The sequence below is a fragment of the Grammomys surdaster genome, unplaced genomic scaffold, assembly GCF_004785775.1.
Source record: "Grammomys surdaster isolate TR1022 unplaced genomic scaffold, NIH_TR_1.0 126036, whole genome shotgun sequence".
Lineage (NCBI taxonomy): Eukaryota > Metazoa > Chordata > Mammalia > Rodentia > Muridae > Grammomys > Grammomys surdaster.
Genome location: NW_021620849.1, coordinates 3,568,142 through 3,592,436, shown reverse-complemented (window position 1 = coordinate 3,592,436; position 24,295 = coordinate 3,568,142). Strand labels below are relative to the sequence as shown.

The 24,295-nt window shown below is 44.8% G+C and overlaps 1 protein-coding gene across 3 annotated transcripts in view; it reads right to left on the bottom strand.

The window, feature by feature from the left end:
- Pde8a (phosphodiesterase 8A) overlaps positions 1-23,813 on the bottom strand; it is a 111,969-nt gene extending 88,156 nt beyond the window's left edge. For 2 of the 3 annotated variants that reach the window (XR_003709669.1, XM_028754795.1), the window contains exon 1: positions 22,979-23,140. Coding sequence is in view for 2 of the 3 variants with exons in the window: in XM_028754795.1 (XP_028610628.1) it covers positions 22,979-23,140 (162 nt within the window). In the remaining variant the exon portion in view is untranslated. Of the gene's footprint in view, positions 1-22,978 lie in introns of all 3 variants that reach the window. The other variant, XM_028754794.1, reaches the window with a different exon arrangement.
- Positions 23,814-24,295: the final 482 nt, after the last annotated feature.

Sequence of the window (24,295 nt, the reverse complement as noted above, 5' to 3'; positions counted from 1 at the left end):
TGGCACAGGCCTTTAATCCTAGCACTAGGGAGGCAAAGGCAGGAAGATCTCTGAGTTTGAGGCCAGCCTGGTCTACAGAGTGAGTTCCAGGACAGCCAGAGCTACATGGAAAAACCTTGTCACAAAAAAATAAACCAACGCTGGGCGGTGGTGGCGCATGCCTTTAATCCCAGCACTTGGGAGGCAGAGGCAGGTGGATTTCTGAGTTCGAGGCCAGCCTGGTCTACAGATTGAGTTCCAGGACAGCCAGAGACATACAGAGACACCCTGTCTCGAAAATAAATAAACAAACAAATAAATAAACAAACCATAAAAACAAACAAATATATAAAGCAAAACTTCTCAATTTGTATTCATTTTATAAAGAAAGCAAAGCCACACAATTCATTTAAGACCTCTCCCTGCTCCTTCTCAATAAACTTTGTGCTTTGCAAAAAGTAGGGGAAGAGAGGAAGGGGAAGGGAAGAGAGGGAAGGAGGAAGTGAAGAGGGAAGTGAGAGACTCAAAGGGAGAGGTGGAGAGAGGGAGGGGGGAGGGAGAGGGAGAGGGAGAGAGGGAGGGAGAGGGGGAGGGAGAGGGGGAGGAGGAGGGAGAGAGGGAAAGGGGAAGGGGGAGGGGGGAGGGGAGAGGGAGAGGGGGAGGGGGAGAGAAAGAGAGAGAAGAGCTGGGCATGGTTAAAGGTCAACCTGGACTACTCTAGAGGGGAGACAGAGGAGGAGAGTGCTATGCTGACTCAAAACAGTCAAGTGCCTTTGTTAACATGCAGTTGTGGGGACAGAAAAGGGAACCCGTGTTCTTTCCAATACATCTTAACGCCCTTCTGATCCATCAAGTCCTTTAAAGCCAGAGTTGTATGTAAATATAAGTTCCTATCTTTTGAAAAATAGTGTTGTTTACTCCTTTCTCGCTGAAAAAAATACAAGGTTATTTAGTGTAGTCTTTGCTAATGAAGCTATTTGTAAGACACTGCTGAAGAAATGAAAACTGATAAGAATTCAAGGCTCCACTGAATATCCTCAGCTTTTGGCTGCAATTCTCGATGGGGCTCTTCTTCGGGTAGTGGTTTTTTTTGTTGTTGTTTTTTGTTTTGTTTTGTTTTTTGTTTTTTGTTTTTCAAGACAGGGTTTCTCTGTGCAGCCCTGACTGTCCTCGAACTCACTCTGCAGACCAGGCTAGCCTCGAACTCTCGAACTCAGAAATCCACCTGCCTCTGCCTCCCAAGTGCTGGGATCATAGGTGTGCACCACCACCGACCGGCTGGGTAGTGTTTATTAAAGAGAATCGGGTTCTCTAAAATTATCTCTCTGCTTCCCCATCCTTTGATCCTAAAGCAAAACAGAGATGCAGTGAATCAATACGGATAATTATAGATAAAGATGATATAATGTCTACCTTCATCCCCGGTGGTAAAGTCTGCATTCTAAAATGGGTATTGTGTAAAACCCAAAGAGGATAGAAGAGGACACTGGATCTCCTGCAACTAGAGTTATGAGCAATTGTAAGCAGTTATGTGGGTGCTGGGAACCAAGCCCAGGTTCTCCACAACAACAGGAAATGCTGTTAACCACTGAGACTTATCTCTAGCCTCAACATTATGTATTTGAGTCATTTGTTTAGAAAACAATAAAGTTTGGACTTTCTCCTTTAAATTTTTACAATTTTTATACACTGAGCAGAGCATTTAAATAATTCATTAGATCTTATAACTGCCTTATTTTGCAGAGAAAGAAAGAAAGAAAGAAAGAAAGAAAGAAAGAAAGAAAGAAAGAAAGAAAGAAAGAAAGCTAGCTGGTTAGCTGGGGTTACGTGACTTACCAAAAGTCAGAAAGTAGGGAGTGCTAAGGCTGAGACGGACTAGTACCACCTGATCCCAGACCAAACACTAACCACGTACACAAGGAAAACCCCACAAAACCACCCAAGAAAGCAATCTAAATATCCAAGTTCTCTTTCCTACTGCATCAGCTGGAACAGTCTTTTGGCTTAATTCTTTTAAGTGAGTACAATAAATGAGAAGATTTTCCTAGATCTAACTTAAAAAGAAAACAGAAGTGCAAAGAAAATCCAAATAGAGAATGTCTATAATACAACCTTTTTCAGGGAAGGAGTTGGGAAGGATGACCAAGACTAAAATAAAAAGAAGGACTCTAGAACTGACTTTCAGGACATATTTCCCAGACTTAAAATAGTCTTGGCCTTAGAACTGTCATGAGCAAAGGCAGAACAGATGAAGTCACCTTTCATAGGAACATGCCTAGTGGACACAGAACCAAGTTACAGAACACTGATGGTGCAGCCATGGTCCGCTGTAACTACATCTTCCTGCAGATTGCATTTTAAGACTATTAAAATGGCCATATCCTCAAAAACACTTTACGCAACGTCATAGGACTTCAAGCTTAATGTTCTTTCAAGCTTGTGTCCTCCCCCCACTCCCCATTAAAAGTTGAAAGGTAGAGGAAAAACAGTGCTCCCTGTGACAAGTATCTGAGTACTGGAACCTTGGCAGCACCAGGAGACACAATGAACTGGCACAACCCATGCAGCCTCTGCTCTCCTGAGGCTCACAAATCAGGAAGCCAGAAATCAGCTACACACCACAGGTACCTTCCGGGCTCCAGTGTCAATAGAATATACATCAGGGAAACAGATCCCAGTGGGGATGGGAAGGGGCCACTTACCAGAGAATGTTTCCCAAGGGAAGAATGGGAGTGGTACAAAAATGATCAAGACAGAGCAGCTGAGTTTGAGAACAGAGGGGGCTTATGTATGAAAACAGCCCAGCTGCAGTGTGAACTGCACGGTTTCAACAGAGATTTGACCTGAAGGCTAATATACAGTTCAAAAGTATGTCCTAAACTACGGCTTAGGTGACCTCATGTGTGTAACTACCAGCATGTCAAGAAATAGAACATTACCAGAACCTGGAAGCCTTTGTGTCTTCTCACTCCCTCTCCTCCTCCCCAAAGTCAGGAGCCTCCTGACTTCCTAAAACCACCTGTCAGCCTTTGAGCTGTGTATAAAGCAAATCACAGAAGACACAAGGTGTGGTCTGGCCTCCTTCACTCAACACCACTGATAAAATCCACCCTTGCCTTTGTGTGTAACTCAGGCTCTTGTCTTCCCATTGTTATGAGGCACTTCATCATATGCTTACTTCCATTTTGTTAACTAGTATGAATGATAGTGTATTAACACTCTAGTTTGTGATTTTTGTAGTGAGCATATTTACACATTTCTGTTACCTACATGCCTACAGAAAGAATTGGTAGGTGAGAGAAAATGACTGTGCTGAAGTTCATTAAATAATGCCAGCAGTTTTCCCAAGTAATTTCACTCACATCACATTCCTAGGAACAGCAGACAACGTCTGTTCTATGGTTAGTCGAGGATTACTGTAATAGACAAGATAATCTCTCATGGTCTGGAGAACTAAACCTTTGATGAAATCTGGCCCTTGGTCCCTTCTCTAGCCTCAAATTCTCATGTGCACTCCTTTTCATAAATTCCATGATTACCACCCACATTTCCTAAACTTTACAATTTGTAAGCTATTAGAAAACAACTGTCATTACAGAGAAAGACTGAACTATCATTATTTCTAGGTCACAGGCTAAACACATAAGGGTGGAATATGATTATATGCCATTTTATATCACTTACAAGCCCAAGAACTGTTTTGTTTTGTTTTGTTTTGTTTTGTTTTGTTTTGTTTTGTTTTGTTTTGAGACAGGGTTTCTCTGTGTAGCCCTGGCTGTCCTGTCACTCTGTAGACGAGGCTGGCCTCGAACTCAGAAATCCGCCTGCCTCTGCCTCCCAAGTGCTGGGATTAAAGGTGTGTGCCACCACTGCCCGGCTTGTTTTTTGACTTGAATGATGTTTAGTTAGTATGAAGATATTCAAAGTGAAGAAGGATAGGAGAGTTGAACGCTAATTTTTATTTCATTACTAAGTCAAAGGAAATCGTTTCTAGTTCCTTTACCATCTAATATGGAGTAGATGACATAAAAGCGACTGTTAGAAAGTTCTTGGGCAGCTGGGCGGTGGTGGCGCACGCCTTTAATCCCAGCACTCGGGAGGCAGAGGCAAGTGGATTTCTGAGTTCGAGGCCAGCCTGGTCTACCGAGTGAGTTCCAGGACAGACAGGGCTACATAGAGAGACCCTGTCTCGATAAAAAAAAAAAAAAAAAAAAAGAAAGAAAGAAAAACACTTCCTTTAAACAAAACCAAACAAACATTTTAATATATACTTGCTGTGGGACATATCTCTGTGTGCCTACCACAGCATGTGTGGAGTTCACAGGACAATTTGTGGGAGTTGGTTCTCTCCTTCCAGTGAGTTCTAGAGTTCAAACTCAGGTCATCAAGAGCACCCTTACCTGCTGAGCCCTCTTTCTGGCTCTCTCTTTTCTTTTGCAGAACTGAAACTCTGTCCCTCAAGTGTGTTCACTGTTAGGACAGAGGTTCTGAAGAGGAAGGGCAGGTTAGACACAGGAGGACATGCCCAAGCAGTCTTCACAGGCTCACTGAAGTGGGCAGGTACTTAATTACTCCGGCAAGGAAAGGGAGGCCAGATCCCAGGAGACAGTGGGGCTGATAGGCCTCAAAGAGAGTCAGGCCAATGTCCTAGCAGGCAGGGGCAGGATGGAATAAGTAGGGTGGGGTGGGATGAAGAAAGAAGTGAAGGCCTCAAGTAGAGGAGTCAAGAAAAGGAACGAACTGCAAGTCAGGTGACAGGCCCACAGCCATCAAGTCGAGGGTCAGAACATTAGTTAGCAAACACACAGAGACAACCTCAAGAATGTGGAGACCGGAGATGACAGGGGCACAGGAATGGTAAGGCTGGAGATGTTCCCATGGGATGTGTGCAGACACAAAGTACAGGCATTAGGAACGGGACTAAGACCCAGCGTGTGGAGCTCGGACTTTAACTTCCCAGCTCAACTGGGAGTGAAGGGAGAAGACAACATGGAAAAAGTGTCTGGAGGAGAACACACCTAGCCAAGGTTTAAGAAGAAAGAAGGAAGCAAAGAACCAAGCTGACCACAGCAGGTCCCAGCAGACTAAGACTACAATTCTAAAAGCATGGAAACAGTAATTAACCAGTATTACAATGTCACAACACAGTGACTAGGCAACTACACACATAGGCTTCCAGGAAAGTTCTGGAACAGGGCTCCAAAGCTATCTCTTCCAGACTCCTATTCTTTGTTACCCCACTCTAGCTTTCAGACAAACCTACCCCCGCCCCCGCAACCTAGCCTTCTGGGAACACATCACTCAACAGTGCCACCATGTCACTTGACCTCTGGGTCACTTGTTCCATTAAAGATCTCAGCACCTCATCTCTTAGCCTTCTTTACCTCAAGTTCTACCCAGGCAACTGCAAGATTCATAGGGCAACAGCCCTCCCTCACAGTTCCCTACTTTAAATTCTGTGGCCCACAAGTATAAAGTGGTAAAACTGGGATGTAAAAACGAGTGATATGTAACCAAAATGCACACCATTTCATTGTTACACTCTACTCAAGAGACACAACGTGCACATAGCCTCAGTGTACTCACAGTGCATCTAAACTGAACACCTCTGTGTAGCCAGCACCCAGGTGGAGAAGCAGTTTAAGCCTGTGTATTCCCCCTGCCTGCAGCACACCATGCTGGCGTCTAAGGGCATGGGTCAGTTACCTGTTGCTGGGCCTCTGTGGCTGCCTAGCTGCCTTCTGCAGTCTTCACTGCCACACGTGCAATTAACAGTACTAGGCAGTTCCACCTTTTAGGGCACTGTACTCCTTAAGCACATCACTGTTTGTCCTCTTTAAATAATGCTTACCGGTCCTTCCTTCACTTGTTCTTGTAGTCCCCCAGTCCCCTCTTATGTCTGTCACTTCCACCAGACCCACCTATCTCTTGTTCCCTCAATCTGCGATCTCAATAGTTAGCTAACAGATATTCTGTAAAACACAGAACTCTAGATCTAGATCCAACTAGGCCAAGAAAACACAAGAGCTGCAAGCCCTGCTGGAGAAAGGTATCACAGCGCTTGTGGGACGGCATCTCAATGCAAACCTCCCACAACAGCAGGGCTCCACCGCCTCTGTGTCCTTGGTCCTGCTTCCTCAGCCCCTCACACGCTCACCAGCACACGGATTAGGAAACATTATGAAGAATCCTGACCCTTCAAATGAGCTCCAGAGAAATTCGTTTAGTCCTCAGCCCAGAAGCTGCTCTCCTAAGTTACTTCTAGTTTTCTTATTTGGTATGTCTGTGGAAAGCTTGGAGGTGAGTATGTGACCAGCCCCAGGCAACCATGCACATCCCTGGGGCATGCATTTCCAAACACTGCCCTGGCACCTGACTTACCTCATCACTCCACCTTTTGACCAGTCCACCTTTGTGCTCTCTTGGCCCTGATTTCACCTCTCCCCACCCCACACCCTCCTCTCTCTCCCCTCCCTCTTCTCCTACCCTCCCCCCCCCCCCCTCTCCCCCCCCCCCCCCCCCCCCCCCCTCTCTCTCTCTCCATAGTCTTTAAGTTGCTCCAAACTCTTTGAACCCGGCCTAGGCAGAGCAATCCTGGGCCGAGGCATTCACCCTCTGATATCCTCCACATTCTGACAGAAGGGCTGGACTGCCACAGTTTACATTTGTCACCAAAGGTGAATGAGGTGTCTGTGCGCTGTGACAACAGCTTTCGGTTGTGCAAGCAAGCCTCTTGAGCAACAGTCCCTACATACTTACCAGGTTATTTCCAATGAACTTAAAGAACACCACATAATTCTGTCAGTATCCTTTCAAAAGTATCACGTAGCATTTTTCTCAAGTTGGATGTGCTATAAGTTATAAAATCAACAAACACCACAAACCATTAAAAAACAGTTTAGAACAGGCAACACAAACACACTTAGTTTGAGGCTAACCTGGGATATGTGAGACCTTTTTAAAGGAAAAAAGAAATTCATATCACTCAATTCAGAGAGAAACCATTGTGTAAACTTGAGAGGGGGAGGGGGAAGAGGAAGAAAAGGAGGAGGAAGAGGAAGAGGAGGAGGAAGAAGAGAAGGTGCCATAATCCTACCTGGAATTTGAGAGTTTGGAGAAGCATAAGATAGCATCAGTTCAAACCCTGCTTGGGCAAGCTCTAAAACCATCACAGGAATGTTAGTAGGGACAGAAAGTGGAACTTGGGAGAACCAGGCTCTATCCTTTCCCTCTCCTAATCTTTTTCCTATAATCTGTGTCAGTTAGGAAGCTTGTACTTGCAAGTTAAAAAAGAAATAACTTCAAATTATCATGTGATGAAGTGAATTTAATGATGCACACTACCCCTTCAAACCTTGTGTCTCCCTTTCCTGGGTGCCAGGCAAAATTGCACTTTCCAGCTTTTGGTGATGTGAGGTGTGACTGTGATCAAGAAAACACGAGCAAACTAACACAGATCCATTCCATAGACCGTTCCCCACCACTGGAAAACCAGGGTTGAGGTCCACCAGAGAAAGAAGAAAGGTCAAATTGGGACACACACTCCTTTTATGTCAAACCCAGATGAAATTTTCCCTTGTTATTATCCAGTCTTCTCTTAGCAGACAGACTAAATGGAAAGTTTCTCTACCAACGCAACATGCAAACTGCTTCAGAGTCACAAGGAATAATGGTCATTATGAAAGTAGAATTAATTCTTAAACTGACGAGCACTGGGAGGCCTAAACCCCAATACAGGGCAACACTGGCCTCTCTGGCCTACATCCCTTCTTCCTGTAAGGTGTGTTCCCATTCCAACTGCTTTCTTTCCAAGAATACTGCTGCCAGTCATGGAAGCTACTCACTGGCCACAGAAAGTAGTAATGCCGGGCAGGCTCATCTTGTTTCCTCCTAGGAATTTTCAAACTGGAATTTGGAGAAATGGGGTATTCCATTAATAAAGCTATGGAAAACAAGCGAGCTGGCATCCCTGTCTGCTGAATAACATAAGGCAAGTGTAAAAGGCAGAAGATATCACTTGTCAGAGGCCAGCATACCATATCCTTGTCTTCCCTCAGTTACTCATGCCAGGCTACGGCGGCACACAAGTTCCTCCTTTGGCCTCGCTAGCATTCAGAAAAATCCTGATCAGTTTACAGTATCTGTAGGCTCTAAACTTGCAAACTTAAACAACCACAGATAGGAAATACATGCAAAAAAAAAACCCACCCTGAACTAAACATGTGCAGACTTCTCTTTCTTGTTGTTACTCTCTAGACAAATAATAAGTATTTGCACAGCACTTTCATTGAATTATATGTAAGTCATCTAAGAATGATTTAAAGTGTATGGGGGAGTACACACACAAGGACCTTGTTCACACAACTGCTAAGGTATTGGAACCAATGCCCTTTCATAAGGAGAGATGACTGTGATCTGGAAACAGTCTCAAAACAAGGCAAAAAAAATATTTGTGATATATCTCACAAAACTCAAAAAAGCCAAGTGAAAAATAGTGACACAGCAAAGTATAGCTGTGATACAATGAGAAGTGAGCGCCATCGCTGGCTCATAGCTTTTGTTTTATTTGGTTGGTCTGTTGTCCTGTAACAGCTCTGGGAGCAGCTCCAGGAAAATAAACACAAAGGCAAAAAGTTAGATGTGGCAACAAAGACCTGTAATCCCGGCACTTAGGAAGCTGAGATGAGAAGACTTAAAGACCAGCTGGGATAAAAGTGTGTGTCCCAATTTGATACAAATTAAAAATAAAAATAAAGGTATAAAAAAAATAAAAAATAAAATAAAGGTATAAAAAATGTTTTATGTTATTCATAGTGAGCCTCTTAAAATTGCACCTGAATTTTACGTTAGGAGATAACTTACGAAAAGCCCTTAGACAGGGAGCGAGTTTCCAGGGGAACCAAACATGTGACTAAAGGGTTGAAATTTTCAAGCTCCTCTCTGAGAGAAGAGGGGTGAGAAGGAGAAAAGGGAGGGAGGGAGATTTTTTTTTTAATAAGAATGGCCCCCACAGGCTAATATATTTGAATGCTTAGTCATCAGGGAGTGGTACTACTTGAAGATTAGGCAGGACCTTGTTGAAGGAGGGTGTGGCCACTGGGGATGGGTTTTGAGGTTTCAAAAGCTCAAGCCAGGCCCAGTGTCTGGTTCTTTTTGCTGCCCAAGGATCCAGATGCAGAACTCTCAGCTCCTTCTGCACCACATATGTCTGAGTTCTGCCATTCTTGGAGAATGTTTCTAAATTCTTTAAACAGAATACATCCATATGCCCAGATGGTGGTACACCTTACATCACTGAGGCAGAGCTGCTATGCCCATGTTGGTTTTCCTGTCATTATATCAAAACACAGATAAAAAAACACCTTAACAAAGGAGGTGTTAAAGTTGGCTCACAGTTCCAGGATTGAGTCCATGGTTAGCTGACTCAGTTGCTTTAGGCCTGTTTGTTACAAGATAGAAACATCCCAGGAAAAACTGCTCATGCCATGTTGGCTGAGAAGCAGAACAGCCTTCATTGCCAGCATTTAGAAACTGCTGACTCCAAATCAGCCAGGCAGGGAAATGTCAGGCACAACTCACATGGCAAACCTGGGGGCCTGCTTGGCCTGGCCGCAGGTCAGGTACGTTATTCTGATTTCTGAGGGTCTGCACACTGATAGAACACGTTCAGTTCACACTTGCCCTGACCAAAGACCACCTCCATGCCAGGAGGTCATAACAAAATTTATTCCCTAAACAAATGAGGCTGAACCAAACCCATGTGATTACCCAGAGATCGGCTGTGGGACCTGAAGTTATCCTGCACTGCAGAAACAGTTCTGGCGTCTCAACATAGTCGTTGGCATTGAAAATTATTTTTTGGTTTACAGGCCAAACCCTAGCACATACTCCTTTACATTTCCATTATCAGAATATTCGGCAGCACTAGAAGGATTATAGGAGCGCGTCCTTCTCCACTGACTCGCTGGTCAGCAACAGTGATTGTGCACCTACACAAACTGCTGCTTCACGGAGCGTAACACATCAGAGGTATGTCCCCCACCCTCTCTCAGGCTGCGTTTTAATACAGGAAGCTATGGCTCACAAAAGAACTGCACGCTTTTGTCCAGCCTACAGTTAAATAAGCCAAAGCCAGAACTCAAACCTGAGTCTTCCAGCTCCACCTCATCTGCCTTTTTTGACCACAGTAACAACAGTATGTTCAGATTTATGAGCACACAGTACAGAATCAGGGGTAGGGGAGAGGCAGACTTGTCGTCTTCTGAGTTTAGTTAGCTATTCATCTTCACATTGCTTTTAAAAAACAAGACAAAAAAAAAAAAGTGCAGGGTGGCTCTGGTCTACAGACTGAGTTCCAGGACAGCCAGAGCTACTTGGAGAAACCCTGTCTAAAAAAAAAGAAAAAGACCTAGGAGAGTACCTGAACTGTTGGGGGCGCTAGGGCCTAATAGAGTGCCTGTCTCATGTGCCTGCCATCCTATCCTCGATCCCTAACATTTTAAAGAAATGACAGAGGAGATAACAGTCTTGGCTCATTTCCCATCAACACACAAAGCGCCAGGAGGCACCAGACAGAGTGTTAACGTGAGGTTTTTACCCCAACTCCTCATTACATGGAGCGTGATTCTAGACATGTGTGAGTCTAAACACTTTACAGTTTCAGTTTCCTCTCAAATATGGTCAAGCCAAAGGTTCTATTAAGGAATAAATTTCTTATAAAAATAAAATAATCCAATATAATATAACCCATCTGAATTGACAAACACAACTTTTAAATAAAATATAAAGTTTTTCATTAGACCGCATCAAAACGTTTTAAAATTTGACCTAACAAAATCAGGGCCAGAGCGAGCAGAAGGGAAGGGGGGAAAAGAAAAAGAAATAATGGGGGGCTAGAGAGATGGCTCAGCAGTTAAGAGCACTGGCTGCTCTTCCAGAGGTCCTGAGTTCAATTCCCAGCAACCACATGGTGGCTCACAACCATCTGTAATGGGATCTGATGCCATCTTCTGGTATGTCTGAAGACAGCACCAATATACTCATATAAACAAGTAAAAATATTTTTTAAAAACTCCATACAGGCATATACACATATATAACTTTATAAAAAAGAAAAATAATAATGGTACAGGTTATAGCTGCAATTTATTGCTAAATTTTAAAGCCAAGACATAAAGCCATGCAGAAGTATTTACTCAAATTTTACATGTAGGTCTGGTGATATAGCTCACTTAAAGCCTTCCCAGCACCAAAACAACATTATTTTAATTTAAAATGTCTATGTACACATAGGAAAAATAAAAGGTATTATTAATATGAATATTATATATATGTATACACAAATAAAATATAAAAAAGAAAAAGCTATATAGAAAAGTAACTGAATTAAAGAAACATCATTCATGAACTCTAATCAGAATTACTTTTGATAAGAATTTATCAATTCCTACTTAAAGAAAAGGAAAAAGCCATAGGTGAAGAGCTAGTGAGGACATTCACATAGTGCCAAATACAACTGTGACAAAATACTTGAAACAAATAACTCTTAAGGTTGAAGGATTACTTTGGCTTATGGTCTGAAAGGTTTCTATTCATGGCCAGTTGGCACTGCCACCTGTAGGCTAGAGGGGAGGCAGTCCCTCGGTGTGGCACAGCAGGAGCACACTGTCCACCTCTGGTATCCGAAAGACAAAAACAACAGGTAAGAAAAGGAAGGCTGAGTCCTACATCTCCTTCAAGGGCACGTCCTCACTGCCTACCTTCCTCCTAAATCCTTACCTCCTGCAGGTTCTATCACTTAGAGTACCAGAGACCACGGATCAAATCTTTAATCAGTGTGTCTTAGGAGGCAGTTTTACAAACCAGAGCAGGAACAGGACTCAATGGTAGAGGATGTATAGCAGCCATCCTAAGCCATTCAACCTGAGCATCTATAATAGTGGCTCAATCAGATTTTGCCTTCTGATATAATTCATGAAGCACCAACAATATAGTTTAAACAAAATATTTAACTTGAATCTATTTTAGATACAACTTCCAATTTATAAGAAATACAGAAGTACAGGACTGAAAAAGAGAACTCAGTGGTTAGCAGAACTTGCTGTACCAACTATGAGGATCCAAACTCAGATTCCAGTACCCACTAGAAGCTAGGGATGGTCTCACACATGCTGTAAAACCCACGCTGTGTGGGGGAAGGGACAGGAGGATTGCTGGGACTTGCTGGTTGCCAACCTAGCTAAAGAAGCAAGTTCCAGGTTCAGGGAGAGGCCTTTCTTCGATGGAATGACTCACCAAGTGTTCAGAGCAAGTCTGCTCACACACAGCCTTGCACACCAGCACACACACATGTACATATACTGCAAGAATTAGAAAAGCAGTTTCTTTTTCTTTTCTTTTCTTTTTCTTTTTCTTTTTTTTTTTTTTTTTGGTTTTTTTCGAGACAGGGTTTCTCTGTGTAGCCCTGGCTGTCCTGGAACTCACTCTGTAGACCAGGCTGGCCTCAAACTCTCGAACTCAGAAATCCGCCTGCCCCTGCCTCCCAAGTGCTGGGATTAAAGGCGTGCACCACCACCGCCCGGCTAGAAAAGCAGTTTCTTAAAAAAAAAATTACAGAAGGTGGAATAAAAGATAAATGATAACTCAAGGCGTGACTGATAGGGTCTCCTTAAGAAGAATAGGTATATGTTCCAGATTAAAGAAGAACCGTAAGCAGATGTAATCCAAGGCATTTATGAAATTATAGAGAATATTAGTAAGGTATGGTATAGACAGTAAATACTATTTTGATAAATTAATGAAATAGAAATATGCAGATTATTCAATGAAAAAATATAATACAAAGCAATATGTATTTATTTGAAGGTGATACCTTTAAACATTAAGGCGAGTTACCATATGATCCAGCATATGGAAACTTATGGGTATACAGTTCTTTGGGAGGAACTCAATCTTTGTTGTCAGGATATATCAGCAGTTCAGTCTTGGAGCAAATGCTAATCAGCAGCTGTAGTCAGTCCTCTCTGCAGGCAGACATCATGCACAAACCAGCAGCAGCAGCTCAATCCTGAAGAAGCCGCAAGGCTCACCAACTGGCCCAAGGCCGAGGAATACGCAAGAAGCCGCAGGAATCTCACGAGTTCTTTGGTCAATTTCTCTGGTTTGACAAGCAGAGCTCAGCAATGGCAATATATGGCGAACCAATACATGCATGTAGTTAACGAAGAATAGCAAGGTGGACCAAAGCAAACCAGCACTCCAGCTCGCACTGTCTGTGGAGTCAGATTTATATCTCTGCATCATGCATCCTTTCACATGTCTGTCATAGCAAAACTTCCCTTCACCTGTGTCTGCTTCAGGAAAACATTCTTTTATGTGTCTACTTTAGCTAAACATCCTTTCACCTGTGTGCCCCAGCAAAACATCATTTGACATAACTGACTTTCCAAAGAAACCAGAAGTTTCCACTTCGAAATAGTTGTCTTTTCTTACTGACTTGGAAGAATCCCATACATATTTTGAAAATCAGTCCTTTATTGATACTATGCATTGCAAATATCTTTGAATCAGTGGAACTGATTTTCATTCTCCTTCGACGAAATCTGTACTTTTAATTTAGTTGAATTTCAGCAACTTTTCCTTCGTCAAAAATGCCTTAAATAACATGTTTACTGAGACATTCCCTCCCTGGAGACATTATATATACATACACACACACACACACATATATACATACAAATGTATATACATACATATATGTGCATATGTATACATACATGTATATATGTGTGTATATGTATATATATGTGTGTGTATATGTGTGTATCTATATATATGTATATATATATGACCCAATTCAATTGCTAGCACCCATACAGTGGCTAACAGTTCCAGGAGATCTAACACCTTCTTCTGGCATCTAGAGTCACTGTACACAAATGGTGCACAGACAGATATTCTGGCAAAATAGCTACACACACAAAAATAAAAATAAATCTTTTTTTAAAAGATTTATGTATTTTATTTTTATGAGCACACTGCATCTGTCTTCAGACACAGCAGAAGAGGGCGTCAGATCCCATTACAGATGGCTGTGAGCCACCACATGGTTGCTGGGAATTGAACTCAGGACCTCTAGAAAAGCCATGAGTGCTCTTAACCACTGAGCCATCTCTCCAGCCCACAAATCTTTTTTTTTTTTTTTAGGAAGAAATATACGTCTTTAAGAAAAGTGTAGTTAAGAAAGGGCCGGTGAGATGACTCAGAAACTAAGAGCAAGTACTGTAAGTTCAATTCCCATCATCTATGTCAGGTGGCTCACAACTACCTACCTGTAACTACAGCTCCCAAGGATCCAATGCCTCTGGCTGCCTCTTATACCTGCACTAATGTGCACACAGACACACACATATACATATATATATATATATTTTTTTTTGTTTTGTTTTTCGAGACAGGGTTTCTCTGTGTAGCCCTGGCTGTCATGAAACTCACTCTGTAAACCAGGCTGGCCTCGAACTCAGAAATCCGCCTGCCTCTGCCTCCCAAGTGCTGGGATTAAAGGTGTGTGCCACCACTGCCTTTAATTTTTAAAAAACTGTTTCTGAGACAGGGTCTCATTATGTGCAATGGTAGACCTGGAACTCATTATGTAGACCAGGCTAGCCTTGAACTCACAGAGATATGCCTACCTCTGCCTCTAAAACGCCAGGATTAAAGGTGTGCATCACCACTTCCAACCTAAATAAATCTTTAAAAAAGAAAGACAGGGAGCAATTCATCTGCACTTGCTGCTAAGTCTAGGTACCTAAGCTCAGTCCCTGAGGTCCACATGATGGAAGAGCATCCATACCCATAATCTGTCCTCTGACCTCCACAGGCATTCCATGGTGTGCAGAAATACAAACATAAAAGAAATTTTAAAAAATGTTTGCTGCCCTACCAGCAGGTGCTGAGACAGCTGCGGATACTTATATCCAACCCCTGGACTGACCCCTACGGTTGAATTAGGGGGATTGGAAAAGTTGAAGGTTCGCAACCCCATAGGAAGACTGGCAATGTCAACTAACCCAGACTCCAGGGAGCTCCCAGAGACAGAACTACTAACCAGGAGCATACATGGGCCAGTCCAAGGCCCCCAGCACATATATAGCAGAGCTCTGCCTGGTCTGGCCTCAGTGGGAGAAGTTGCACTTGACGCTCGAGAGACTTGAGGCTCCAAGGAAGGGAAAGACCTGGGGGCAGGGGGCATCCTCTCAGAGGCAAGAAGAATGGGATGAGGAACTGTGGAGGGGACCACGAGGGGAAGGCAATGACTGGAATGTAAATAAATAATACACACACACACACACACACACACACTCTCAAAATGCAGCTACTTGGCTGCTTATTATCATTAAAGGGGGTGGGGGGAACCTGTCTTAGCATGTACAAAGTTCTAGGTTTGATTGCCTGCACTGACAGAGGAAAAAGAAATGAAAATAGTCCTTACATGCTCTAATAAAACACTTTCAAAGATGTTAAGTAATCTCACCACAAGGCAGATGTGGTGGTGTGAATATGCTTGGCCCAGAGAGTGGCATTATTAGGAGTGGCCTTGTTGGAAGAAGTGTGTCACTGTGGAGGTGGGCCTTGAGACCCTTCTCCTAGCTGCCTGGAAGACAGTCTGTTCCTGGCTTCCTTTAGATGATGTAGAACTCTCAGCTCCTCAACGACATGACTGCCTGAATGCTGTGATGCTTCCCAACTTGATGATAATGGACCGAACCTCTGAATTTGTAAGCTAGCTTCAATTAAATGTTGTCCTTTATAAGACTTGCCTCGGTCATGGTGTCTCTTCACAGCAATGGAAGCCCTAACCAGGACAGCAGGTATTCTTGACTCCTTGCTTGTTCTTTATCTGTGTGTGAGGAGAGTTGCTGGAGACTGAACCCAGATCCTGCCACATGCTAGACAATTGCCTTACCACTGAGCCATGGAGCCATGTCCCTATCCCTCTCTATTCTTCTAACGGTTGAGAAATTGCGAGCTCAGGACTTGTCAATTTATTACCAATTCCTGATGAAGTGGGTGTCAGCCATGGCTCTAGCTTCTCCTATACTCTTTCAATACCACCTCCCTGGGAGCTGTCATCAACTGCAAACCCCTTAAAGGACAGCATGTGAGAGGCGCTGGGCTCTCCTGCTAGTAAAGGGAAGAAGTACTGAAGCCGGCATGCAGGAGGTTACATAGAATGAAAGCAGACGAGCTCGAGGAACATCACGTTATGTTTCCAACTCAAACAGAGTAAACGGACTGTTGAGCCCCCCACCCGAGTCCTCTGAAGTCACACCAAGGTTCAGGGAAGTCTGCAACATCCTTCCTGTATGGGTGGATGGGCAGACTACATTTCATGCCTGTAGCTGAGAAACAGCAACACCAAACTTGTCAAAACAATGCTCTGACATGATATTCCACCACTTCCTACCAAACAGAGCAGAACAAAAGTAGAACAGAAGGAGCAGACCCAGAAACATCGCTCAACTTGAACATGGCCAAAACTGGAGAAAAAGCTTTACTAATAACCTGACAGATTCATCACCTGCTCAAGGGTATTTTGGCTTTTTGCTAAAACACATGCAACACACCTTAACAATTTTTGTTAACTTTAAATAAGATGAAATAGATCCAGGGAATGTGAAGAAAAAGCCCTATCAGCCTCCAAATACTTTAGAGTATGCCTGGCATATAGAACGTGTCATGAGAATAGGACACTGTCCTTGTCCTCAAGCAGCCTATCCTCCAGGCATAGGCCCCAATCAGCAATTCTACGCCTTTAAAGCCCTGCTAGGGGCTCAAGAAACCCTTTGGTTGGACCTGGAGTAACTCTGGGAAGATACCTACATGCAAGCCTGGAGGAGGAGCACACAAGGCAAAGGTCGAAGGGAACACACAGCTACTGGGAGCCAGGCTAAGGAAGGCTTCTGTAGCCTGGTGGGAGGGGGGAAAGAAAGAGTCCCTAGGGATTCTGTCCACTGGTTTCAGGCAGCAAAGAGAGAACGGATAGCTGATTTTGTAAATAGCTGGGACAGCACTGAACAACTTCCACAAACACAGGAACTTAGTAGGGCCATAATCACCTTCCTCAGTAAGTGAAGGCCTAACAACATCATGATAATAGTAACTCAGGTGACTGGGGCCAGAGAGATGGCTCAATGGTTAAGAACACAGGATCTTTCAAAGGATTCAAGTTCAGTTCCTAGCCATCCATACCATAATGTGTGGCTTACAACACATTAAATAAATTATTTTTTTAAAAAGTGACTTAATTCATTTATAGCCTAATGCAGTGGTTCTCAACCTTCCCAATGCTGCAACCCTTTAATACAGCTGTGGTGACCCAGTCACAAAATTATTTTTGTTGCTACTTTGTAATTGTAATTTTGCTACTGTTATGAATCATAATGTAAATATCTGTGTTTTCCAATGGTCTCAGGTGACCCCTGTGAAAGGGGTTGTTTGACCCCCCAGAAGGTTAAGAACCGCTGGCCTAATAACAGAAGGCCAATCCATGGGGTGGGATGAAACAGGCAGTTAAGAGAGCAGCAGTCCAGAAGGTGAGAGCCAAGAATAACGTGTTCTGATCCCGGCTTGATTATGGTGAGTCGAAAACCTCTGGTGCCTTATCTTTAAAAGAGAAAGTGGCGTGAGCCCTCCTACAAGGTTGCAAGGATTAAAGGAGATATCATCTATAACACATCCAGTACAAGTACAAGGCTTACAAAGGAGAGCACATGCAAGAAACGACACGGGCTACTAACAGAAACAAACAGCCTGCACTCTGAGACTGAGTCCCTCGCCTCACGGCATCTCACTCAACTGAGAAGCCTCTGACCTCGGGCCAGACCGGGGCTTCCTCCGATCCTGACTTCGGCTCTTTAATGTTGTTTGTTGCTTTAACCTTCTGAAATACTCTGTCCTTTAGAGGTTATTCCGAGAGTCAGCCTCATATCATGAACCTCTCTCTCCCTGGTTCAGTACTCAATCCAAGTGAGTAAATCACATAAGGGAGAACCAGTGTCCCCAGACCATCTCAAGAGCAATGTAAGTACCAGAAGGGACTACAGGCCCCATCATAACCTTTACTTCAGTATGGAAAAGGTCAAGGTTCACTCAGGGAAACTGGTGGAATTCTGACATGATATCTCTTTAAGAATTACATGTAAATTTGTGGTGGTAATGAGAGTAAATATTGTATTTACACACACACACACACTCGTGTTACAGTTACTTGATGTATTTTAGAGTAAAGCTTGTTGCCTGACCTTAATTTACATGTGTTTATGTTTGCCTAAATTAAAGCAATTTTCTCTCTGTGTTATCTGACTTCGTTATTCTGCCAACTTACTGTTTCCCTCTGAAAGTGGGAAATGTTCTTAAAATATTATGGTATAGATGATACAGATGCAAAGCACTTAAAGCATATAACAGGTGTTCAAGAAAATTTTTTTTAATTCTTCATAGTTAAGCTTCGCAAAAGATTCTTTATATGGAAAGCTGTCAGAACAAGAGTGAGCAACTCCCCACCTGCCCTCCAGAGACAGACTTATCACAGTACAGCACAAAGCTAACTCTCGCTTTCTCAACCATGCCTGCCAAGGGAACTGCTGGGGACTTCAGTGAAGAAACAAAATCAGGCAACATACCAGAAGAAAACTGCTTTCATTTAACAAACACAAGATGTAATTAATTTTTTAAATAAACTAACATCAGGCAACCCATTTTATTCTAGTCTAAATTATACTAATTATTCTATAGTTAAGACACCAGTTTAGTTTGGTTGACAAAAATGACTACCCAGTCTATGGAGGAAGGGAGTTGGTGCAAAGAAACAAGGAGGAAGACTGGGGAGAGGGAAAAAAAAGATGGTGGAAGGTCAGAGGAAAGCAAGAGGAGAAAAGGAGAATCAGAGGAGCACCTCTGCGACTCCTGTGGGAGCTCTGACGGTGACACTTATGTTTGGTCGTGGTGGGTGTGCAGCTGCATAGTCCTACTGTGTGCTGCCCACAGAATGCACTATCCTTACAACTGTAAAAACCAACACCAAGCCAAGGACAGTGACGCAAACCCTTGATTCCAGCACTCAGGATCTCTGTGAGTTCAAGGACAGCCTGATCTATATGGTGAGTTCTAGGACAACCAGGGCTACATAGTAAGACCCTATCTCAAAACAAGCAAGCAAACAAACAAACAAACAAACAAAAAACCCACAAAAACAAAAATAAAAAAAACCCAACAATTCTCATTATCATGGATATATTTTATCCCCTGGGGAAAATTCTCCAGAGACTCCCACAAAAGCAATCTGAGCTTCACAGCCTCCAATCTGGTTAAAACTAGTTCCTTTACATGATCAGGGAAACTTTTGCACTTCTACAGTCTGTTTCACACAATCCTATAATTCAACAACTGTTTATGGAAGGCCTAAGAGAGACAGCAAACAGACTGACCATCACACAGCTGATGAGGAAGGCTTACTGCCGAGGCGCCAATCAGCAGCAGCCCACTAGGTGTCTGTGAATAGATCTCTATCACTCCTTTCCCCATGCACAAACGTTTCAAGGATACCTCAAGTCCCAGCTAAGGAAAGGGGAAACAGAGTCAATCTAAAAACTGACAAGACAATATTGAAATGTTAGTTGAAACTCACACCGATTAAAAATAAAGCACAAGTGTTCAAGCTGAACACAGCATTCATTATCTGTGACCACATAGGCTATATACCTCCTGGATAAACAAACAGCCAGAGTATTTTCAGTAATACTTAAATAGGCTCATACACTCACCTCCCCAGTGTATTACCAGAGCTTAAGGTACCTTTGGAACTAAGAACTAAATCATATGGGTTGAGTTCTACTGTTAAGCATATTTCTTGTACCTTGAATACTGTTATCCACACAAGATATCAGACCCTACCATAGTTTGCCTACAACAGAACCCAAAGAAAGGGGTGTATAATCAAAGAGGTCTAGGAAATACAACTCTACACACCCTTTGGAAGAGATGTATCTATAGATATAGGCATAGTGTTGTTTTCTTTTTTCTTTTCTTTTCTTTTTTTGGTTTTTTCGAGACAGAGTTTCTCTGTGTAGCCCTGGCTGTCCTGGAACTCACTCTGTAGACCAGGCTGGCCTCAAACTCTCAAACTCAGAAATCCGCCTGCCCCTGCCTCCCAAGTGCTGGGATTAAAGGCGTGCGCCACCACTGCCCAGCCTTAGTGTTGTTTTCAAGACAGCATTTTTTTCTGTGTAGCTTTGGCTGTCCTGGAACTTAAGACGAAGCTGGTCCCTAACTCACAGATTCACCTGCCTCTGCCTCCTAAGAGCTGGGATTAAAGACATGGGCTACCACCTGGTGATCACAGAACGGGTGAGAAGCTATGTCAGCAGGATCCTAAATTCCAGACCACTGTGAGTAACACAGCAAACACTGTAACAAAGAGAAAAAAGAAAAAGCAGGGAGGGGAAGGGGAGAACAAGAGAGAGGGACTTTGCTGATACACTGTTCAAGCTGAAATGTATTTAATGACAAGTCTTTCAGCAACTTTGAGGAACTCTTTATTGTACTGAGTTTCTTGTTTAAATTCTCAAGGATATGCTGAATCACTGCATTTTAAAGTATATACAAACTTGTGTGTGTGTATGTGTGTGTGTGTGTGTATGTGTGTGTGTGTGTGTGTTTATACTCATATGCCTGTATGCCTACATGTAGAGGCAGGAAGGCCATCTCTATGGTTTCTACTTTGGTTTTTGAGACAAGGTCTCTCACTGAACCCAGAACTCACTGACTGCATAGGACACCCTGGGCAGCAAGCTCAGGAGATCTATCTGCCTATCTCCAATGCAACCTAGCCTCAACACTAGGGTTATGGAACATGCCAGCTTCCATATGGGTATTGGGAATCCAAACTAAGTCCTCATTTCTGCCTGACAGGCAAGCTACTGTCCAAGCTATCTCCAAGTTCCCAGCTCCAAGAATTTTTAATGAACTAGAATAGGCTTGTAAGATATTTATTAATAAAGAAGCAAATTATTTGTAATTTGATCTTGCTAAAGCTTTTCTTTCTTCTCTAATATGTATTTTTCAATTTCCAGAGTACATTTAGATCTTAATTTTAAAAAACTGAACTAAAGAAAAGCTGTAATTAGCTCTGATCTATTTACATGATAAGCCTAAATTCGCCCATCTGTAACTGAGATATGGTATCAGTATGGACAACTCACAGACAAAGGTATGGGAGGGACTCTCATTTCTACTGGCTGTGCTACTGTAATCTGTAATTTCACCCCTCCTCTGTAGATATATTACTTTTAAGTCTATCTTAAATGTTCTATGAACACAAATTGCAGAGACAGAAGTACAAATGAGTAAACAGTAAAAAAAAATAGTGCCAACAGCTCTTTAGCACCAGTCTATGCATGCCACGAGCCTAGCTGCTGTGAGGATGAATGCACTGTCTAGATCCTGACACAGGAAAAGTCTGTCAGCACAGCAGTACTTGGATAGGAACTCTGTGGATGGCAGAAGGGTGAACTGCTACACAGGAGAGGTTTACAAGATGCCTAATAGGAAGTCTAAGACATCCAGGCCACCACAAAAAGGCCTGTCAGAACAAAGGTGTCTCACTGAAAGGATGATTTTGGAATTTAATACTGGTTAATGAAAAAGAAAACAATGTTTAGATTTGGGTAAGAAATGTGACAGTTGTCAAGGTTCCTTGATTCAACTTTATCTGCAGTGTCTTGTTTGCTTGTAAGCCTGTTAGACTTAATTATATAAGCTGCTTGCTGCCATTAAAAGCAGTTTGGCCTAACCGTCTAAACTCTAGCCATTACGGGTTTCTTTAAAGAAACCCCAGGAGAAAGAATTCATCTGTGGATAATCAGAAGAAGGTTGAATTTTCACAGTATCCGTAGGGCAGGCAAGCACTCCAGTATGGAAAGCTGAACAACATCTTCTCTTTCATACAGAAAAAGTACCAGGATGATTGCTGGAAATTTAAGACAGTTAAGTAAATCAACTACATCGTTCAAATTTGGGAAGATCTGCAGTATTCAGTGAACAATAATACTTTTAAAAATTGCAAAATACTTCAGACTTCCTAGTGACGAGGAATATACGTTCAAACACTGCAGCCCAGCATACCAGTTTGTTTTACAATGCATCAGACGTCACTCCAAAAGCCCAAAGTGGAAAGCTGCTGCGGGTGCCTCTGTGAACTTTTATCTTTCCTTCAGAAAACCTTAGCCCTGGAAACTTTTGATAAAAGCTGAGGCAAAAAGGCGCTGGAGAAGCCACGCAACGAACAACAAAACAAAAAAACCCTGCAAGTCCCAGTCAGACTGCCTCCATAAAAGATTAACTTCGCCCTGCCGAATGAATCCTTCAAAGATCACGTCTCCAGTAGTATTTTCTAATTACACAAGCTTTAAATACCACACGTAGGCTAATAAACCTGAACTTCAGATAACGCGTGCAGTGAAGCCAAACCTATGTTCCAGGTTACATTTCAATGGCCCCAAAGAAGTGGAAAAGTGAAACTGCTTGTGCAAAGAGGGGACAGAGGTCGGGATAAGCTAGGCAGGGGGTGAGGTGGGGGGAACTGTGGCATCCAAGACCCCTCCCAGAGCCCCAGAGCCGACAACCCTTGCCTTTCTACTCCGGGAACCGCAAGAGCAAAGTGCACCCTGGTTTACCACGACAGGGGCGTGCCAGAATATGCCGGGTCCCCCACCCACGGGGTCTCCCACCCACTCCGCTGGGAGAAAACTGACTCGCGGCGTCCGACCGGGCCGGGGGAACGAACGGACGCCGCGAATCTGGCGGCGCCGCGTCACAGCCCCGTTAAGCCTCGGTCCGCGACAGCCCGCAAACGCGGGCGGCTGGCGTCGGTCAACGCCTCGGCGGCCGCCTAGTGGGCCCCACGGGCCCCGCGTTTGCCCGCCCTCCCGGTGCGGCTCACCTTCGAGGCGCCGGTGTCTCGAGGCTGGGGCTCCACGAGCGCGGGCGCGGTCGACCATCGCTGTCTAGACCTCGGCGCGGGGCCCGGGACGTCCACGTCCTCGTCGTCGCTGTGGTTCAACCCTCGGTTGTCGGAAATGTGGATGCTCGGGGCGCAGCCCATACTGGCGGCGGCGGCGGCGGCGGCGGCGGCGGCACCGCGGACACGCTGGCGGGCAGCCGCGATCCGGTCAGCAAACGGCCCGCCCGGCGCCTCGGGGCCGCCGCGGGCGCCGTGTCATCGCGGCCTGAGCGGGCGGGCGGCGGCGAGCGCGGGTCTCGCGTCAGGAAGCGCGGCCGCCCCTTTTATCTCGCTGCGGGCGCGGCGGCGGCGGCCGTGGGGAGGGGGCGCTGGGGCGGGAGGCGCGCCGCGGACGCCCCTCCGAACATGCCCTTCCTGAGGCGGGAGCCTCCGCCGTCTCCCTCACATCGCCGCGCGCGCCGCGGCCGCCGCGCTTCCGGGGAATGTCGGGGGTGGAGATTTGCGCTCTCGCCACCGGGAGCCGCGAGCCCGCGCCGCGTTTGCACCGCTGCCCTCGCCTCGTCCGACTCTCGAGGAAACGGACGCTCGCCTGGCGGCGCCCGCTCCTCAGCCCGGCGGGCGGCTGGGGTAAGCGCCCCTAGTCGGACGACCGTGGGGGAGCCCAGCCCTCGGTGCTCGCACTCCGAGCTACTAGTAAGGTGGAAGACGCTGGGGACCCGCGCGCTGAAGGAGCGAGCGCCTCGGCTCCGGTCGGGCCGCGCCGTCGAGAAGCGCCGAGGCGCCTGCGCGAGCCGGGAGTTGACCGTCCGAGGCTCCCGCCCCGTGTTCCGGACCGCGTCTTGCGGGCAACTCGCCGCGCCCAGCCCCCAGCGGTGACCTCCAGCGGCTGCTGGCGTCAATGCAAAGCAGCTGGGGCGCCCGCCGCCTGCTCCCTGGACCGCCCGTCCACGAGCATGCGCGGCCGCGACCGCAGGGGCACCCAGCCAGCCCGTCCAGGGAAAGGAAGGGACTTGCTCAAGGATACACAGCCATTCTGCTTCAGGGGCTACCGAGTTCGTTCACTGTCAGATGTCAGTGTTTGAGATGTGGAGCGATCATCCGTTAAGAGACCAGTTGGAAGGACCTCACTCCGAAGCGGTCAGAAGTCCGTGGGGACATCACACTCCAGGTCCCAGGCGTTATTACCAGGGATACCCTTTGCTCCAAGACCCGTCACGCCTTTGGCTGCACTCGGACCGGTGCGACTGCAATGCTTCGAAGCTAGTTTGTGTGGTCCTCTTAACCAAAGAACGATCC